At 37.1% G+C, this 19,145-nt stretch overlaps 1 protein-coding gene and 1 long non-coding RNA gene across 5 annotated transcripts; both read left to right on the top strand.

The window, feature by feature from the left end:
* The first annotated feature begins 292 nt into the window (after positions 1-292).
* On the top strand, positions 293-862 carry LOC127968523 (uncharacterized). Its single transcript, XR_008155992.1, has 2 exons — positions 293-490; positions 586-862. It is a non-coding gene; the product is annotated as an uncharacterized LOC127968523 (long non-coding RNA).
* A 404-nt stretch (positions 863-1,266) lies between these two features.
* Positions 1,267-16,580, top strand: ppef1 (protein phosphatase, EF-hand calcium binding domain 1). Of its 4 annotated transcripts, XM_052568570.1 has the most exons (21): positions 1,267-1,448; positions 1,741-1,812; positions 2,097-2,227; positions 2,457-2,489; positions 3,734-3,861; positions 4,010-4,070; positions 6,384-6,553; positions 7,577-7,691; positions 8,122-8,168; positions 8,329-8,495; positions 8,718-8,754; positions 9,044-9,193; positions 9,355-9,726; positions 10,316-10,501; positions 10,669-10,811; positions 10,944-11,050; positions 11,143-11,306; positions 11,613-11,697; positions 11,787-12,099; positions 12,914-13,100; positions 13,258-13,396. In XM_052568570.1, the coding sequence occupies exons 3-19, from the start codon at positions 2,173-2,175 to the stop codon at positions 11,984-11,986; spliced, it is 2,220 nt and encodes a 739-aa protein (XP_052424530.1). In that variant the 5' UTR covers positions 1,267-1,448; positions 1,741-1,812; positions 2,097-2,172; the 3' UTR covers positions 11,987-12,099; positions 12,914-13,100; positions 13,258-13,396. The 4 variants fall into 4 exon arrangements, with proteins under 4 accessions (XP_052424530.1, XP_052424529.1, XP_052424531.1 ...); XM_052568569.1 differs by having other exon boundaries at positions 11,787-13,100; XM_052568571.1 differs by lacking the exon at positions 2,457-2,489 and having other exon boundaries at positions 11,787-13,100.
* The last annotated feature ends 2,565 nt before the right edge of the window (positions 16,581-19,145 follow it).

The raw sequence follows: 19,145 nt of genomic DNA, 5'->3' as shown, positions 1-19,145 counted from the left end.
AATTAATCTGATTTCTGCAAATTTCATTTAAATACATCTGATAGTGTTTAATGATTTGCTTGTATATAAGATAATTGAATTCTACTCAAGAGGTGATGTCAAAAAAGGGATGGTTAAAAAGTGTTTGAAACATAAAAACATGATATTCTGCTATACAAGGTCCCAGAAAACTGTACGGTAACTATCAAAAAAAAAACTGTTCAGATTTATTTAATCTGACAAATGCTATGCTCTTGCTACAAGTTTTAGAGTCGAGTGCGTGCGCATGCGCTTCAATTCAAATTATGGAGACATGCACCTGCTTGTTAGTCATTAGGGGATTGATTAGACATACCTTAAATTGCAGTTTCGCTTCAGCGATTGTTGTTTACACACTTCTCTGATCATCATGAAAGCTCCTAGCCTTAAAAGCAAGCGTTCCACGACACCCAGAACTTCCATATCAAGAACAAGAGGACATGCTGCGTTTATGTACACAGCCCGACAACAGGTGTGTTTTATAGATCCAGTAACTATAATTAAAGAACGAAAGTTGAAATGTGCCTAAAATGATTGCATATGAAAACAACTGGCTTTTATGCCCAGGTCAACCAGACTGCAGTGGGGCGCGTTCACGAGTCCATGGGCGTAAGCAGATATTTGCTGCAGAGAGTGGGGTCAGAGGCCGCGCGCCTCTCGTGTTTCAGCCGCCACAGAGCCGTCACGCGCAGGGAGATCCTGGAGGCCTGGGATCAGCTGAGACGCCGCAGAAACTCCGCTGCACTGGCAGGCGCTTGAGTCTTTTTAACAGACGCTTTTAATCTATCTATTTTAATGGATCTGTAAATATTTAACTGTTGAAATAAAAGCCTTTTGTTTAAAATTGTGAGCCTTTATTCTACTCCGTTCTGGCTTGTGATTGTACTGTTCTTTTTGCACTAGACCTTTTCTCTGAAGTCTCTCTGAAACGCGTGACCGCTTCCCCACATTCAAAGACTGACGTCTGACAAATAATTAATAGTGCATATAATCCTATAAAATGACTGAAGATTCTTGTAACTCAGTTTTCCTATCTCTCGTTAACGTCAGTTATTGACAAAACAAAGAAAAAAAATGTATAGATCTGTGTAGTTGTCATATACGGAGGAAACCAATTCAAGTCGACTTAATGTCGCCACCTACTGACGTGAGTGCATAAGCGAGTCAGTGAACCAATCTCTTACTGAACGGCTCCAGACGATTCAAAACCTCACTAGACTCACGAGTCAGTAGTGAGACGTACTCTATTCGTCAGACTGCCACGGCGTTTCATTCAGATTAACCTTGTCTGACACCTGTGGTGATGCTTAGCTGCTGCGTCCCTCCAAATTCGGAAATGAATGTTTGATTTTTCATCATATAACGTTACTTAGCCAATCTTAATTTCTCAACGTATGTGCATGTCGCACTGAATGATGGACAACAGAAAGGTAACTAATGAATCTCGTTTCCAATACGCTGTTTTGTTTGTGTTCCGCTCCTAATTATACAATTGTTTATTCCGCGTGTTTCTTCAGCCTTTTTTTTTTCTGTTGAGGAATAATGTCCGTGTCATTCTTTTTAGTAGCCTACATCTTAAAGAGTGTCATGTTACTTCAAAATAAGCATCTCCACAGAAGTTGGGGCAACATCTTTATTAGTAGTATTATTATTGTTGATGTATTTGTAACGCTGTGAAGATGACAATCAACAGTCTGCATCTCTGTCCCTGTCCCCTCGCAGAGATTGATCACTGTTAAAAGGGCCTTTTGAAAGGCTCTTTAGGGCACAGATTAAAGTCCAGCATGATTTGCAGTAAGTATCTTTTGTTGCTTTATTCTACAGAGACACCCTACTGTGATGCTGGATTAATTCCAAGCATCATTGCTTTTTTTCTAATGCCAGTTTACTTCATTATGAATATCAAAACTGCAATATTATATCTAATACCCACAAGGGTGCATCTCCCCAGATTTGTATTCAAATATATTTTTATGAAACTATTACCCTCAATCCCTAATATGTGGTTGCAGTCTCGGTACTGATGAAGTTTAAGCTGTTTAATTTTAAGTTTAATTCTGGGTAATTTTTTTTCACAGACATTTCTGTATACTAAACGGAGAAGAGAACCTTAAGAATTTTGGGTATTCATGATAAAAAGCAAAAAGTACTATCATGGGATGTGGTACATCCATTGCCAATGAGAACCAAACGCGACCCTCAGAAACGGGTAAATACTGGTTCTTTATCCCTAATGCTTGGATGTGATTTTTAATATTGTTTAACCTTTTTTTCCTCTCCTCTTTGCAACAACCCTGGTTTCAAGAAGTTTGCATTAGTTATTTGTAGAAAAATAGCAATGCTTGCCTTAGATTTTGTCCCCAGCACTGTCTTTTTTTTCTTTCACCCCCAAGGTATTATTTCAATTATTTAATTTAATTTAATCACCTCTTACACAGATGGCTCCATCAAGCATCCCAGTCCAGCTCTGAGTAAGACACTTTCTTCAGCATCTGTCATCACTGTCTGTGTCTCATTCGTGGCTGTAGAGAAGTACTAGATGGCATAAAAGCATCAGTGTAGATTTGTTTACATTTGAAACTACCATATTTTTTGAGGTAAATCTATGAGTGTGATTTTTCTCTGGGACTTTAGAACAAATAAAATGGATGAGCAATTATCCCATCCTTCTCGAACACTGCTTCTAATTTCTCTATGGATGTGTACTCTTGAGCAAAGCCTTGTCTCTAATGTCTGTGTTGTGTTCTTTCTCCTTAACTGCTCCTAGCACTTCTTTAATTAGCACCTGTGATATTGACCTCCTGAGACGAGGTGTATTTTTAGCATAGTCTTTGCAGTCAAGTGTTGTAAAAGATGCAAGTGTTCTTGTACTAAGAGGTGTATGTGCATTAAAGTATGATGTTAACGTGGTAAGGTGAATCTGATGAGACAAATGAGAATCAACTGTAGCAACAGAACATTTTTGAAGGGTTGTTGTGGTACTGTCTTGAATTATTTTTAAAAACAGAAATTCTACGTTTGCCATTTTGGCATCTTTTTGACTCATTTGTTCTCAGAAATAATTTGTATAATAAGTACAGTTTAACCATGAGTAGCAACCTCCTTTATTCCTAAGCGCTCTCCCATGCCCTCATGGAATAGCAAAGTGTCCAATGGTTGCAGACTCTCAGAGGATGGAGTAAGTCATGCCGGGTCTTGTTAAATGAGTGCTGTATATTTAGATAGAGGCTGTTCCTGAAATCGCATAAGTAGGTCCTACTTTTGCATAAGTAAATGAATTGTGTGTAGTATGAATGAAATATGGATGTACTGCACTACAGTCACTGTGTTGTCATTGCCATGTGTCCTACCAGCATCTGTGGCGTCACTTCACTACCATTGGCAAATTTGCTCCCGTGGCCTCATGGGATAGTTTTGCATTGTATGCACTGAAGTAATAAGTCATCTTGGTGTGTGAAGACAAGGGACCTACTACTCTCTTCACACACTGTTTTTCCGCCTATTATCTAATAGGAAATTATGCGGTTGCAGACACATTACTGCTTTTTGCACACAAAGTAGGGAAGTATTTAAATTTGGTGCGTTGAAACACCTCATTGCTTGCATTTCTGTTCCCAAATAGTTTTTGTTTCAAAACTTTGGTCACAGAAATATTGCTTCAAGGATTCTGTTTACATCCGCTTGCATTCTTTGTGTGTTTTCTTAACATATTTAGCCATGAAAGCTGCCATATTGATCCAGCGTTGGTACAGACGCTATGTTGCTCGCCTGGAGATGAGAAGACGCTATACGTGGAACATCTTTCAGTCCATTGAGTATGCAGGGGAACAGGACCAGCTACAGGTATAAAAGGCACTTGCTTATTATGGCCAGTCCATTCATAGAAAAAACTAATATCTTACCCTACGCTTATAATCGTGTGATTATATTAAAACTCAGATATTCAACATTAATTTTAATGCAAGTGTACATCTTTTTTAAATTTTTATAGCTCTCCAGTTTCTTCAGTTTCATGTTGGACAACTTCACACAGATGAATGGAAATGGACCAGGTAATAACTGTCCGATTAAAAGAAGCAAAAGCTTCTTTAAGGAATGTGTGTAACAAATAATTAACCATTTCAAACACTCCCATTTGTCAATGGTCAGACAAACTAATCAAACACACTATTGGTTAAACCATGGTGGTTTGTTAGGCTATAGTAGTTTGATACAGCAACATTTATTTGATGATTGTTTTCTCATTTGGCTGTCCCTATAAGCACACCTTTGGAAAGCCCCTAGCTCATGTAATTTTTGCATCAAACGATCTCCCTCTGGAGTGCTGCACACCTATCCTTTTAGTGATTTAATAAAAATGCTACAGTATATGGAAACCCAGTTGCTTAGCAACCTTGGGAGATACCATTTTGGGTGGTGGTAATGCGGAGAGAGCCAGAAATGCAGCAACCAGCCTCCACAGGCAGCTGTCCAAAGTGCAGAATTACAGAAGACAATTAGTCCCATCTGTAGTCGAGCAGAACAGCAGAAACTCAAATGAGATCACCAAGAACACAGTAGAAAAATCTACTGTAGAGAGAAACATTAAATGTTTCTGAAGAACCATAACAGTAGTGAAAACAACATATTCAGTTGTTTTACCCCATAGTGAATTTCAATGTTCCTTTCACTATTTTATATTCTTCACATTGGGTTCTTGCTCCAGCCTGTTATGACACTTAATTGGCTTTCCTCTGGGAAAACTGTGTTTAATCAGTTCCTTTTGAGTGGGCCGCAAGTGCACATGACTGGTCTTGTCAGGGAATCATGATCCAGGGATTGGATGGTTTTCAGCTTCTTGTTTGTGTGGCTTCAGAATCATTGCCTGATGGCATTTAGGAAGTATGTAATTATAGTATAGTAAAGTGTTCTTTATATTTATTATTGAAGGGTCTGTAGTCACAATGTAACCATGGGTTCTGAGCACTAATACTTATATTTTACAAAAAATTTGTTTTATATATATATATATATATATATATATATATATATAACAATACATTATATGGGTCAAAATGATCAATTATCAGTTATCTCTCTCAGTCAAATATTGTCAGATTCTTAGCATACTTCAATAGAAAGCTTATTTATTCAGCTTACAGGTGATTTCTAAATCTCAAAAAAAAAAAAAACTGGCTTTGTTTTCCAGGGTCACATATCTTATATTATATCTTATATTATGTTATATGTTAACCTTAGATCATTATTATGGTAAGCATAAATCATTATTATGGTGGCATAGTTAAATTCTCAGCAGTCAATATAGAAAACGGTTGTGCTTTTTCATGTTTTTGAGGAAAGCATGATACTTTTTTCATAGAAAGTTTAAAAAACTAATCATTTATTTAAAATAGAATTTTCTATTTATAAATGTCTTTACTGTCAATTTTGTTCAATATACAGTAGTGCATCATTGTTAAAAGTATCAGTTTATAAAAAAAAAAGAAAAAAAAAACCTTTCTGACCAACCTTTTGAACATTAGCACATCTGCAGATTTTTATTTAAAATCACAGAAAAGGCTTGAATATTGCCTGATTTTTGGTCAGATGGTAGAGATCTTTATGTAAAATCATGTTAAAATAATGTTTGTTTATTGCTAGCAATCTAAAGAAGCAGGGAATGATGTCCAGTAGATATTGGCTAAATCAAGGCAAGAAAAAAAATATTTAGCATTTGCTTTCTCCCCAATAGATACATCTGTTCCTGAAATTCAGGTCTCTCTGCATAAATTTACGGGAAACCCTGCAAATTTACATTTTCAAGAATGACACAATGGGTCAGTACTCCTCAAATCCCTGTGCAGGACCAGACGCTATGCAAATTGAAGTGTGCTACATTGTGTTATGGCACTGTGTGCTGGGTATTTAGATGGCCAATCAAAATAGGCCTTTCATAATAGACTCCAGGTTGAGAATTAATCATTTATTTAAAAACTGAAACCGATATGCCTGTCCGCATGTTTTCATGTTCCTGTTTGCTCATCTTGCCACATGCCCAGCGCTGCCTAACAATAACACAAACCTTTTGATGTTCCAGAGTGTTTCCTGATTCACATTTACATTTGTTTTTTTTAATCAGGCTGCTTTTATTAAACATATTTTTTTTATTATAGTAATAAACAGTTATCACATTATGAAAAAATTACATTTTTATGACAGATATGATGCATTTTCCATACCATGTCCTATCATCCATGCACCACAAAATTGGTTACACTGATTCACACCACAATATTCAAGTTGCATGTCACACTTGCTTTCCGTGATTCTTCTTTCCTTCTTCCCACACATGAGTCACGACAGCAGCCATGTTCTCTTTCCCCCAGACTTGATCTCTCACCTGCTGGACTCTGTGGTTGACCCGTTAACTGAGGAGGTCAGGCAGTTGAAGTACGAGCAGATTGTCGTGCCAGAATCGTACAGCGGTCCTCGTCTCTCCTTCCCGCTGAGCGTGACTGATACCAATGCCCTACTCAGCGCCTTTAAAGAGGAGCAGGTACAACACTATAAAACTTTCACTGATAGTCTGAACAATTATGAGCCTTCTGGCAAAAACCAAGATCATCTTGTACATTATTTATCTCTGTCTAGCAGACTTTAAACCTGTCAAAACATCTTCAAATTGTGTCACACTATCGTTCAAAAGTTTGGGGTTTGTCAGGTTTTTGTGCTGCATTTATACAGTGAATATAGTACTATGAATATTGTGTTACAATTTAAAATACTTACAATAATAACTGTTTTCTATTTTAATAAATTTAAATAAGTAATTTATTCCTGCATGGAGAAAGTGAATTATAAGCAGAATTATAAACTTCAGTCTTCAGTGTCACATGATCCTTCAGAGAAACATTTCTTTTTTCATTATCAATGTTGAATATAGTTGTTTGTCTAAGGAATCTGTAATTTTTAATCTTTTTTTAATCTGGTTACATTTGCAAATGTTTTTACTATCACTTTTGATAAATATAATGCACATTGTTGAAAAAATAAATGAATGACCCCAAACTTTTGAATGAAAGTGTATATTTCTAACCTAAATAGATTTACAAATGTTTTTTGGACTGCTGTCAAACGATTAATCACATCCAAAAATAAAAGTTCTTGTTTACATAATATGTGTTTATACTGTGCTTATCGTGTATAAATACAAACACATGCATGTATATATTTAAGAAAAATTTTATGTTTATATATTAAATATATTTATATAAAATATAAGACAATAATGTGTATATATGTAAATATTCTCAAAATATATACTGTATGTTTGTGTATTTATGTATACATAATATACACATATATTATGCAAACAAAAACTTTTATTTTGGATGCAATCAATCGCAATTAATCATTTGACAGTCCTCATTTTTGATAAACATTATACAAAAAAATAAGCTTAAATAAAACTTTATCTCTTTTCTACAATTCTAGCCATTCTTCTATTCAATTGCTTTTTAATTTAGAAATAGCAAACATAAAAATGCAATGACCTATAAATGCGTGACTCATTTTTCAGACTCTTCACGGCAAGTATGTGCTGCAGCTTCTGTATGAAACGAAGAAGTTCTTGAAACGGATGCCAAACGTCATATACCTGTCCACGTCCTATGCCAAAGAGATAACTATATGTGGTGAGGCACTACATATTGGATGAAAAAAATAAAATAAAATCCACCTCAGATTTGTTGCAAGTTGCAACCGTGCATTTGAGATCCAGTATGTTAAATATTTTTGATTACTTTGAATGGGTACCACTGATGTAGCATGAATGAATGAATGAGTGCTTATTTATTTCGCACTTCATAAAGCACTTCAATGTACCTCAATGGGCTCCTCACAGCCAACCTGCACCATTTCATACTCGACAGCGCTCCTGATTCAATTAGTACAGAAAAGCATGCATGAATAACTGAATTCCCATCTTCGAATACTCTTAAAGAGATCACGTTATACCATTTAATGTGTTTATATTTTGCATATTTTCATCACCGATTCCAACATTTGATTTTTATTCCCTGGAATGATAAACAGCTTCTATGTGCTGCATTCTCGTTCACACAGGCGATCTGCATGGTAGCCTGGATGACTTACTGCTTATATTTTACAAGGTAAATGCAGATCGATTGTTTAGATGATTCAAGTAATTAAATTTTAGCATATTGGTGCAGTGGTAATGTACCTGAGCAGATCCAGATAATGAGTTCATTAAAGCCACTTGGGCATGACTTGTGACTTATTACACTCAAGATGTATTGCCTTGTTACCCAGAACGGTCTGCCCTCTGCGGAGAACCCCTACATATTCAATGGAGACTTTGTGGATCGAGGAAAGAAATCTACAGAGATTATCATCATTCTGTTTGCCTTCCTACTGCTGTACCCTGACCACATGCATCTGAACAGAGGCAACCATGAGGACCACATCATGAACCTCAGGTAACATGCTAGATCACCCATTCAGACTAATAATGAAGGCATGACTTTTAATAAAGCAATACAAAAATCTTCCATGCTCTGTGCATCCTTGTAGAAAAAAAAGGTTTTCTAGGCATGGTATGCCACCAATAGGATGCCCTCAGAAATATATATATTTTTTCCCAAACTGAATTAAAAGTATGATTTATATTATTAACATGTAAACTTTTGATGTTCTTGCAGGTACGGGTTCACAAAAGAAGTCATGCAGAAGTATAAGGTATATTTATTAAAGTGTTTTTTGTTTATTAATATTTTGATTAAGTTAAATGTAGAGTTACTAACTTTTTTCCAATTTCGTGATTTTTTTTTAATTATTATTATTTTAAACAATGATGTGAAAATGTCATTAAAACTGCTGAAAAAAGCCTCAAAACTCTCTAAATTGAAGTAAATAATCTTCTTATTTAAATGGGGTTAATAAAGGTTTACTGTCAAATATTAGACGTCACTGCCACTTACTGGACATGTAAAGAAATGCACTTTAACTTCTTCTGTGTTCTCAATAGACTCATGGCAGGGAAATCCTACAGCTTCTTCAGGATGTGTTCAGTCTGCTTCCTCTTGCTACTGTCATCGATAACAAAGTGCTTATTGTTCACGGTGGCATATCGGACAAAATTGACCTGGACTTTCTGAGCACTGTTGAAAGGCATAAAGTAGGTGTTTTATTTATAGGTGAAGCCTATTTTAGATGCCTGTTTATAGGTTTCTTACATAATAAAATAATTGCAGTGTAAATCTACAGTTCATGTTTGTTTAGGTAAGAAGCCATGTAAAAACAAGGATCATGTAAAAAGGATTATCCCTCACATTGCAGGTGAAGTCTGCTCTCAGGCTTCCCAGACGCAGCGTTGATCATCTCAACGTCCGCGCCTGTAGTCGCAGCAGCAGCAGACAGAGCGGAAGATCCAGAATGGACAGCCCTTGCTCCTCAGGACGCACCAGTCGTGCTTCCCGCAGGAGGAAGAAGCACTTCACTAAGCGTGGGAGCTCCTCCTCATCTTCATCATCTTCATCCTCCTCCTCGTCTGTGTGCTCCCCTCGGGTCTCGTCACGGAACACTCCACGTCGACCTCCGCCTTCTCCTAGTCTGCCCAGCCCCACCGATGTGCTCCAAGTACCCTTCCTGGACTCCTTCGTCTCCCTAGAGCCCCCCGAGCCACCGAGAGAAGAACTGGAATGGCAGCAAGTGAGTTAAAAGTGAGAGTGTGTGACAAAGAACTTCTTGGATGTGGAACCGTTTTGCCTTGGAACTCCATTTAGCTTAAACCTCCAGAACACAATATGTCATTAAAACTGCTGAAAAAAGCTCACTTTATTGCAGGAGAAGTGAACTTCCACAAAAAGGTGTTTATGAGTTATAAAAGAGCATGGCACTCTGGTTTTTGTGCTTAGAAATAACCGCACATTTCTAGCATATTTCAAGAGTCAATATGAAATGTTTATTTTTTAAATGTCTATTTAGCTTTAATTAACTTAATTTATATTTTATTTCAATTAACACAAATAATCTTTAATAGTTTTAGGTAGCAATAACAGCACTTGGGTAAATGTCTGATGAAACACTACAGTAACTATTCCTGTGATTCACAGTATAAATTAAAGTTCTGGCCTGAAGCATTTTGCTGTCTTTATATCTGTTTCAGCCTTTGACTTACTTTTAGTTAATTTGTGTATATTTTTTTATACTTGTACATCATTTAGCAATGATGTACAACTATAAGAAGATGCTTGTCAATTATGTGTCATTGCACATTTTCATAATTTGTCTGATACAGGTTGTTGATATCCTTTGGAGTGACCCTAAAAATCAAAACGGCTGCAGTCCGAACTCTTTTCGCGGTGGAGGCTGTTACTTTGGGCCAGACGTGACGCAGGCGCTGCTGCAGAAACACGAGCTCTGTCTGCTCATCAGATCACATGAATGTAAACAGGAGGGCTATGAGCTCTGCCACAATGGACAGGTGAACACAGGAGTTTTGATGCATGCAAAGCATGATCCATTCTGTCAAATTTAAGCTTTTCTCATACAATTCTAATTAGTGGTGTCTTACCAGTTTTGATTGTTGTGGTCTGTAAACTTGTATATCTTTAGCACCAATATTATTTCAGGATTTCTTTCTCTTTTAAGGTTATCACAATTTTTTCTGCATCTAACTACTATGAAGAAGGCAGTAACCGCGGGGCGTACATCAAACTGGGGCCTGAATTGGTCCCACGCTTCTTCCAGTATCAAGTTAGTCGAAGCACCAGAAAACTCACACTTCATCAAAGGTACACTTGTTACGCCTTCAGTAACAAAAAAGGGTTAAGTATGTTGAACTGTGTGACTGTTTACATATATGTGTGGAAGTTCTCCTGCATCCATATTAATATGTGGTGTGTGTGTGTGTGTGTGTGTTTCAGGGTTCGTGTAGCAGAGGGTTCAGCACTCAGGGCTCTGAAAGAGAAGCTGTATGGTCACCGCTCTGAGCTAATGGCTGCCTTTCAACAGTATGACATAGACAAAACAGGTTATATTATATTATGTTACATCATATTGTATTGTGCACTTGCAGGTAACTGAAGGTTAAACTCAAATGGTTCTTCTCTCCATATCTTGCAGGTTGCATCTCCACTAGCGAGTGGGCCCAGGTGGTGGAGTCTGTGCTGCGATTGGATCTGCCGTGGAGAACCCTGCGCCCACGCCTGGCCCGTCTTAGTGCAGATGGAGATGTAGAGTATGAATCCTGCTTTGAGGACATCAGCCCTGGAGAACCCATCCCTCCGGTCACTATCTTAATCTGTTTATATTGTGTAAGGATGGGCAGTATGACCAAAATCTTATATCATAAATTATATGAGTAATTTTGTATTACATTAGCGTTATATATCACCTTATAATCACTTCATAGTGAATTATTTATGAAGTAATGAACCGTTGTTAAACAGCTGATATGAAAAAATGCCAAATTTTAAATATACTGTATGTATGTTATACTGCCCACCTTTAACAGACATTTTGACTTTTATAAAAAAAAAAATATTGTACCTCACAATTCAATCTAGCTGTTTGAAATGAACCTTTTTTTTTAGGTAACACCAAACTTGGCTGAAACTCTTTATAGATATAGAACTGACCTAGAGATAATATTTAACATCATCGATAAGGATCACTCAGGTTAGTGTCGCTGTTTTCCTGATTGTTCACTGAGATTTAATGCTGGTTATTATGTGGTGATCATAACCCACCTCTTTACCTTCACATAGGTCAGATCTCCATTGAGGAGTTTCGTCAGACTTGGAAACTCTTCACTTCCCATTTGGGGGTGGCTGTGAATGACCAGACGATAGACGACATGGCTCGAAGCATAGACTTTAACAAAGACGGCAGCATTGATTTTAATGAGTTCCTGGAGGCTTTCAGGGTGGTGCATAAACTGGATGTCAAAGAGCAGCAGCAGGGTTAATTCTGGATGAGCAGATTACAGACAAGGCAGATTTACAAATCATTTTTAGTACTTCATCTTTATTTTTTGAAGGTATTCATTTATATTTTCCAGGATTCACATTTTTGATAAAGGTAAGAGTTATTAATCCTCCTGCCCTTTTTGATATAAATTAATGTGAATTTTTTTTATTTTTATATATACTGAAAAATGCAGTTTAAACTCCGTCACCGCTATTGTTTAGAACTGTGATTCACAAGTGGATTATAATTTTTCATCAGTACCGGTACATAACCCTATAATTGTAACTTTGACACTTTGAGTCATTTTTGATGTAGATATTTCTCTGATATTAATTGTATGTGGTTTGCAATGTACCATCTTTTATTATCAAACCTAAAACGTCAATTCATGCCCTCACCAGACATGATGCATTTCATAAAGTCAAGGGGTAGCAATGAATAAAGACGAATTTCAAAGGGTGGTCAGTTTTCTCTCTAAATGCCATAAATATAATCACATTTCATATCCTTACACATTTAGTGTTTAGTATACGGTGTTTAGTTTGGCAGACAAAATAAGTGTTATCATTTACAAATAAAATATTAATAGTATAATAACAATACTATCATAATGGTGGTGGTTGAGGAGATCCCCTTCACAATGTAAAGCACTATATTGTTACAATTTATTATTATTATTATAACACTGGTCTGCATTTACACAAGAAAAAAGTATTGGGCTTTATGCAGTGGTTTTAACTGAAGTCATCTGAGCTGACTTGCTGTTGCAAAGAAAAAAACATGGTGTCTGTTTCTATGTTTTGATCCTGTTTTGAAGATGAGTGTTCAGGATGTTTTAAACCCCTGTTATTCTGTTTTGTGTCTCCTCCCATTTCACTCCTTTCCCCTTCTCTCATGTCTCATCTTTTTACCCAATCCCTTCAAGACTCCTCTCTCTAGTGTTCAGTTTGCCTGGGTGATCTTCATTTACAGTCTGACATTCTTAGAATTTCGACAGCCTCTTTTAAAGATTTGTTTTGTTTGTTTTTTACGGTGGAACTGTTTAATCATGCAAAGTTGGAGAGGTGCACTGCTGTGTGTATTTTGGTGTCAGCTCTGGACACAAACTCCAGGTACAGTATGATAATTCATATTATCACATTAAGCCAGGTAAATCATTGAAACACTTTTTTCAGACTTTCAATCTGCCCTTGATTACCAATTTTAGTCGTTGTGATTTAGTTTGATGTGTGTGCAAGCATATGATGATTTCTGATGGTTTTCACCTAGGCATTGCTCATAAAGGCTGCATTGGCTTTGGACACCTAGACAATGGCCATATGTTTTTCCGTTATGGAGGATTGTATGTGACCTTCACCTGTAATCCAGGATTCCGGCTCCACGGTTACCGTACTAGCAGCTGTGTATCTGGACAGTGGGCCAGAGACCCACCGCTGTGTGTGGGTTAGTAAATATTTGCAAAGTCCGTAAATATACACACATTTATTCTGTCCTGTGAAATTTGCCCATGAAGTAGATGAAGCCAGAGTTTGGCAAAGCACAAAAGGTTGTTTAAAATAAACTGCAGTAGTTCTTTTAATATAATGCTGATACTTACAGCCATCCCATAAGTTGTTTTGTACCCCAGCATCAGGTTGTCCAAGCCCCGGTGATCTCCTGCACGGCAGTGCTGTGGTTTCTAAAGACCGATCTCTGGCCACCTTCAGCTGTGACACTGGATTCAGTTTGTTTGGATCTGCGCTTCTCTTCTGCAAGGGGAAAAGCTGGAACGGCACTAAACCTGTCTGCAAAGGTATGTCATTTGAATCAAGCGTAAATGCCAAAACTGTTTGATCTATTAACATATACCATTTTTTGCCTTACTGTTTTTACATCACTGCTGCAATGACTTCCTGTACAATTCACCATCTGTTTGCTTTGGCTGCTTCATGTTCCTCCTTACGGTTTGTTTCTTGGTTCTTACAGCGGCTGATATCATGAGTGTTCTTAATCTAAATCAAGACTCTTTACATGGTCCTGTCTCAGCACAGGACCATGATATTCCTACAAGCCTAAAAGTTCACTTCCATAGTCATGTAAGCGCTGCTTCCAAGGATGCTTTTTTTAAAAGAGTGTTGCTTGGGGTCCCTCACATCAGTCTTGACTTTACAGACTTCAGACAGAAGAATATAAGGAAACCAGTAGAGACAAAGCCCTCAAAGATTATATTTGACAAAACACAAAACAGTGGAAAGGCTGGGCCAATCAGCAATCTCGAAAACTTCAAGGACCCAATCAGGAACTCAGATTTTCAGAAATCTGTGACTGTGGCATCTGCAAATGTCAGTGCGATCTCATTAGATCTTGAATCTTCATTTTTGAGCACCACACCAACCAGCTTTGTCACTCCAGCAGAGGATCCTCAACAAGTCAAGATCATAGATCAAACATTTACTGAAGCACCGTACAGAAGAAACCAAAAAGATTTTCAGTCCACGCTTGGTACAGACAAACTATTTCAAAGAGCCTCAGTCATTTCAGCTGCTATGACTTTACCAGAATACAAGAAAAATAATTCACCCTGGATATCAACTACACCTGCACCAAACATCAACACATTAGGCACAGATGACCATCTACAGTCTTTCATCAAAGCACACACCACTGAGAGTTTAGCACCTTCAACCACAAGCTATTCTAATTTTAAGGTGTCTAAACAGGAGTCTGTTTCCTTTGCACTTGATCCATGGTCTACTTCTCCATCTACCTCCAGAGCACTCTTTGAACAAAGACCAAACCTTACCGAGACATCACCGCCACCAAATACCACTGGATCTATATCATCTAGCAAAGAGGTCTTGACGACGGCCACCCATCTAGCGTCTGGCCTGCATTTAAAGGCTCAAACAGACGTCCACAATTCGACTGAGATTACTGATGGTCAAGTAAATGAAAAAAGAAATCAGAGTGACCCCAAACAAATGCTTGATACTCCAGCGTGGAAAGATCTACCAGGATTTTCAAGGATACGTCGCCCAGTGTGTCCCTACCCCCCCTTTCCTTCCCGCGGAACGTTCTACTTTCGCTCGATAAAGAATCCTGGCCCGCTTCAGTATAAGCCTATATTCAGTATGCATGTTACCCTGGATACACACTGACCAACGGTGACGTCTACAGCTACTGTCAACACAATGGACAATGGAGTGGCCGAACACCTCTCTGCTTAGGTGGGATATATGACACATATTGGATCTAAATATGTAGAGAGTTCATTTTTCCAGGAAATAATCTAGTTTTAAAATATTCTTGTTTGAAACTGAAGCATTCTATATAGTTCACACGACATTTAGCATTTAATTAAAACGTGTTCATTTATCCATGAAAGCACATTTCCTCCCCATAAGGTACAAAAACATTCTTTCCTATATCATAGTTATGATTAAAAAAAAGTCAAAACTTTAAAATAAAGATATAATTATAAAAAAAGGAAATAAATGTAAATAAACTTAAGTCATAACTGTGAGATGAAAAGTCATAATTTATATATAAATTATCTTATATATTTGTCGTTCATATATAAGATTTCATATTTCTGATTTATAATTTTTTTACTTTTTGGCAGAGTTATGACTGTTATGTGATAATTATGATTTATAAAAGCATGATTTTATTTTATTATGTGGCAGAAATGGGTGTTCACATAATTATCATTGTAAGCAAAGAATCAAATCAGGAATACGTCATAATCAGTTTCTCTTAAGGAGACGAGAGAATCCTTTATTTAAGAAAGGGTTCATTAACAAGGTTGAATCAAGTGCTCAGAGATTAAAGTTGCTGGGAAGATACATTTTTCATAATCCTGTTTAGGTATTTTCATTGTATTGCCATTCAAGCATACTCTTTCTTGTCACAACCGTGCAATCTTATATGCCTAGATATTTGACATCTGAGTAATATCCCATTCCTGCTCATGACTTCTCGAAGCAGGTGACAGGCAGAACTGATCACTAGAGCTGTGCACAGAGGGCCTCAGGATAGCTTTAAACGTAATCAGACACATCTGGGAATATGTGTTTATACAGATGGATATTACGGTTTTGAACTCAGGTGTTCTGCTAAACACATTATCTTATTTCAAAAATGCACGTAAAAATATCTAAATTAATCCAGTTCAGTTAACCATTGTGTTTAGTGGGCTACTTTTGGTAAGCAAAACATACATTTAAAAATCATTAAATTGTCAAAAGTGTTTCCTGTCTACACAAAATCCATTCAGAATCTGTAAGATGCACTGCAGATGTGGGCTTTCACTCTCAGCAGGGAGCAAATCCTGTCCTGTTCTCTAATCCTGAGCCATAACATGCTAATTAAATTATATTCTTTGAAAGGGATCACTTAGTCTGCCATGTTCTGTTTCGCAAGCAATTAAAACCATACTTTCTTGGTTGGATCTTAAATTCCTCATAATATGTTTCTTTCAACTGCAGAGTTAACTCCTTGCTCCTTAAACAACGGAGGATGTTCGCAGATCTGTCATGTCAATAAACAGAACCGTGCCCAGTGTCTTTGTAAACCAGGATTTCTTCTTCTGGAGGACCAGCGCACCTGTCGAGGTGAGATCGAAACCACGTGCACATGTAATCTTGTTATATACTGACTGTGTTATCATAACCACTGCGATACGACCACGGAATAGCATTCTTTAGACATACAGACTCCAGTGATTATAGGTTTTCCACTTTAGGAATGGTGGCACATGTCATGATGTGGTCCTCCTGACACTAGGTTAACAGCTTGTTTATGTATTATGTATGTATAGATTTATGGTTTTGGTTGCAAACCAGCTGTGGTGTGTCGATTCAGCCCTGACTGTCTGCAAGACTTAACATTACGCTCTGGCATCACTCCAGGGCTTTCTTGACCTATATCAGCAAATGTGCGTTATGTGAGAGGTACTGTGGTAAGGTGTGTGTGAGGTTTAAGATTTAAGAGTTATCCATCATAAGGAAATAGGAATAGAAACAGTATATACTCTTAAAATTTGTAGTTTCTAAAATGGTGCCTTGATTTTTCCTGGTTACTCAAATCATTCTTAAAGAAAAAAAAAAAATTGCTGTGAAGAATAATTTGATAATCTGAAGTACCTTTTTTTTAATCTCATAAGAGGAAAACGCTAGACTAAAAACAAGTGTAAGCAAGGCTTATGAAAATGCATGAAAGTGGCTTTCATGTTCTTGTCTGTGGTATTTCTAGATCTGGATGAATGTGTGGAGGAGTTGCACCTGTGCCAGCAGGTCTGTCAGAATACATTGGGCTCCTACAGGTGCAGTTGCAGTCCAGGGTTTCAGCTCTCCTCAGACGGGACATCCTGCTCTGGTGAGTCAATCAGTGTTTGCTGTGTGCTGATGCACTGCCAATGTCAGAAATCATATCTTAAAGGGATAGTTCACTCAAAAATGAAAATTCTGTCATTAATTACTCACCCTCATATTGTTCCAAAGCCCTGAAACCCTTGTTTATTTTTGGAGCACAAATTAAGATTTTATTTTATTAAATCTGGGAACTGCATAGACAGCAATGCAACTACCGGGTTCAAGGCCCAGGAAGAGAGTAAGGACATTGTTAAAATAGTCCATCTGACATTTTGTGTGCAAAGAAAACAGGTCTTTATTGTTTTCTTTTGTGCATTAAAAGTATTCTTGTAGCTTCATAAAATTAAGGTTGAACCACTCACTTGGACTATTTTAACAATGTCCTTACTATTCCTGTCTATTCAGGGTCAGGAAGCTCTTGGATCTCATCAAAAATATCTTTATTTCTCTTCTGAAGATAAACAAATTTCTTACGAGTTTGGAACAACATGAGGGCGAGTAATTAAGTACAAAATGTAATGATCTGTCCTTTTATTAAAACAAATTATTATAGTGAATACATTATATTTCTGATTACAAACTCCAGCTCCATAGTCTTGCTATAGTTAATGTTAATATTTCTGCAGATGTGGATGAGTGTGAGCATGTTGGCAGTGCTCTCTGTATATTTGGCTGCATTAATTCACCGGGCAGTTTCCAGTGCTTGTGTCCTGTAGGGTACAAACTGGACAGCACCAATACTCATTGCGAAGGTCAGTTATCTCCATATCTTAATTTAATTTGACTTGACATACCTGTAGACTAAAGCAGGTACTGTATGTCATAATAGTCAAAAAGGCATATTTGCTATAAAAAATTTTAATCACACATGCTTACTTTTTCTTATACCACAAAATTTGTTTTTGTATCTCCATGTATTTTTAATTGTAAAAGGTGTATTTGTGGTTTGGTTTTAGACATGAATGAGTGTGAGGATACTGCGGTCCTCCAGCAGAAGCAGTTGCACTGGTGTGAGGGGAAGTGTGTAAATCTGCCAGGTACTTACAGATGCATCTGTCCTCGTGGATACAGACTGCACCCTAATGGACATCAGTGTGAAGGTCAGCACACAATCATATATATACCCTATCAGCACAGAGATATACAAACTCTTATATGCATGCATACATATGAACATAACAGAATTATGATATTGCTAGAAAGATAAATTCTTGCTCTTAAGAGTTCTTTCTTCTTGTATTTGTCAGATGTTAATGAGTGTGAACTGAAGAACGCCAACTGTTCTCATCTCTGCATCAACCAAAGAGGCGGCTACAAATGTGCCTGTCCAGAAACACACAGAATATCCCCAAATAACCAAAAAAACTGTCAGGCAGTAGACAAAAATACCAGCTTCTCGCACTGACTTTTTTTTCTTTTTCTTTTTTGTATATTAGGTATCTTTTGAATTTAATACAAAATATTTTGCATTTACGCACCCAAAGTTATGTACGAATATCTCTGATTATGATGATGATTTGTTTATGGCATATATAATTATAAAGTTCAGCTTTGCTATTGCTTATAGAGAATGTGGTATTCTTGACTTTAGCAGACTCTTACCTTGTCCATTCTTCTTGATGCAATGTCACCACCTTGTGTTCACGATAAACACTTCCTGAGAAGTGTACAATATGTTTCCAAAAGTAATGGGACACCCCCTTCTAATAAACGGGTTTGATTACTAATTTAGTCATTTCTATGAGTACAAATCTTAATGTTTAAGCTGAGTTTCATGGAAATTACTAAAGTAGTCAAACCTGTTCA

This window comes from Carassius gibelio, chromosome B11, assembly GCF_023724105.1.
Source record: "Carassius gibelio isolate Cgi1373 ecotype wild population from Czech Republic chromosome B11, carGib1.2-hapl.c, whole genome shotgun sequence".
Taxonomy (NCBI): domain Eukaryota; kingdom Metazoa; phylum Chordata; class Actinopteri; order Cypriniformes; family Cyprinidae; genus Carassius; species Carassius gibelio.
The sequence above is the reverse complement of the archived record's forward strand: the minus strand, read 5'-3'. Positions and strand labels throughout refer to the sequence as shown.

Coding starts and splice junctions, on each gene's coding strand:
- ppef1 (XM_052568570.1), top strand. CDS start 2,173: ATGGGATGTGGTACATCCATTGCCAATGAGAACCAAACGCGACCCTCA. Junction 6,554..7,576: donor GCGCCTTTAAAGAGGAGCAG/GTACAACACTAT, acceptor CTCATTTTTCAG/ACTCTTCACGGCAAGTATGT. Junction 9,727..10,315: donor AAGAACTGGAATGGCAGCAA/GTGAGTTAAAAG, acceptor TGTCTGATACAG/GTTGTTGATATCCTTTGGAG.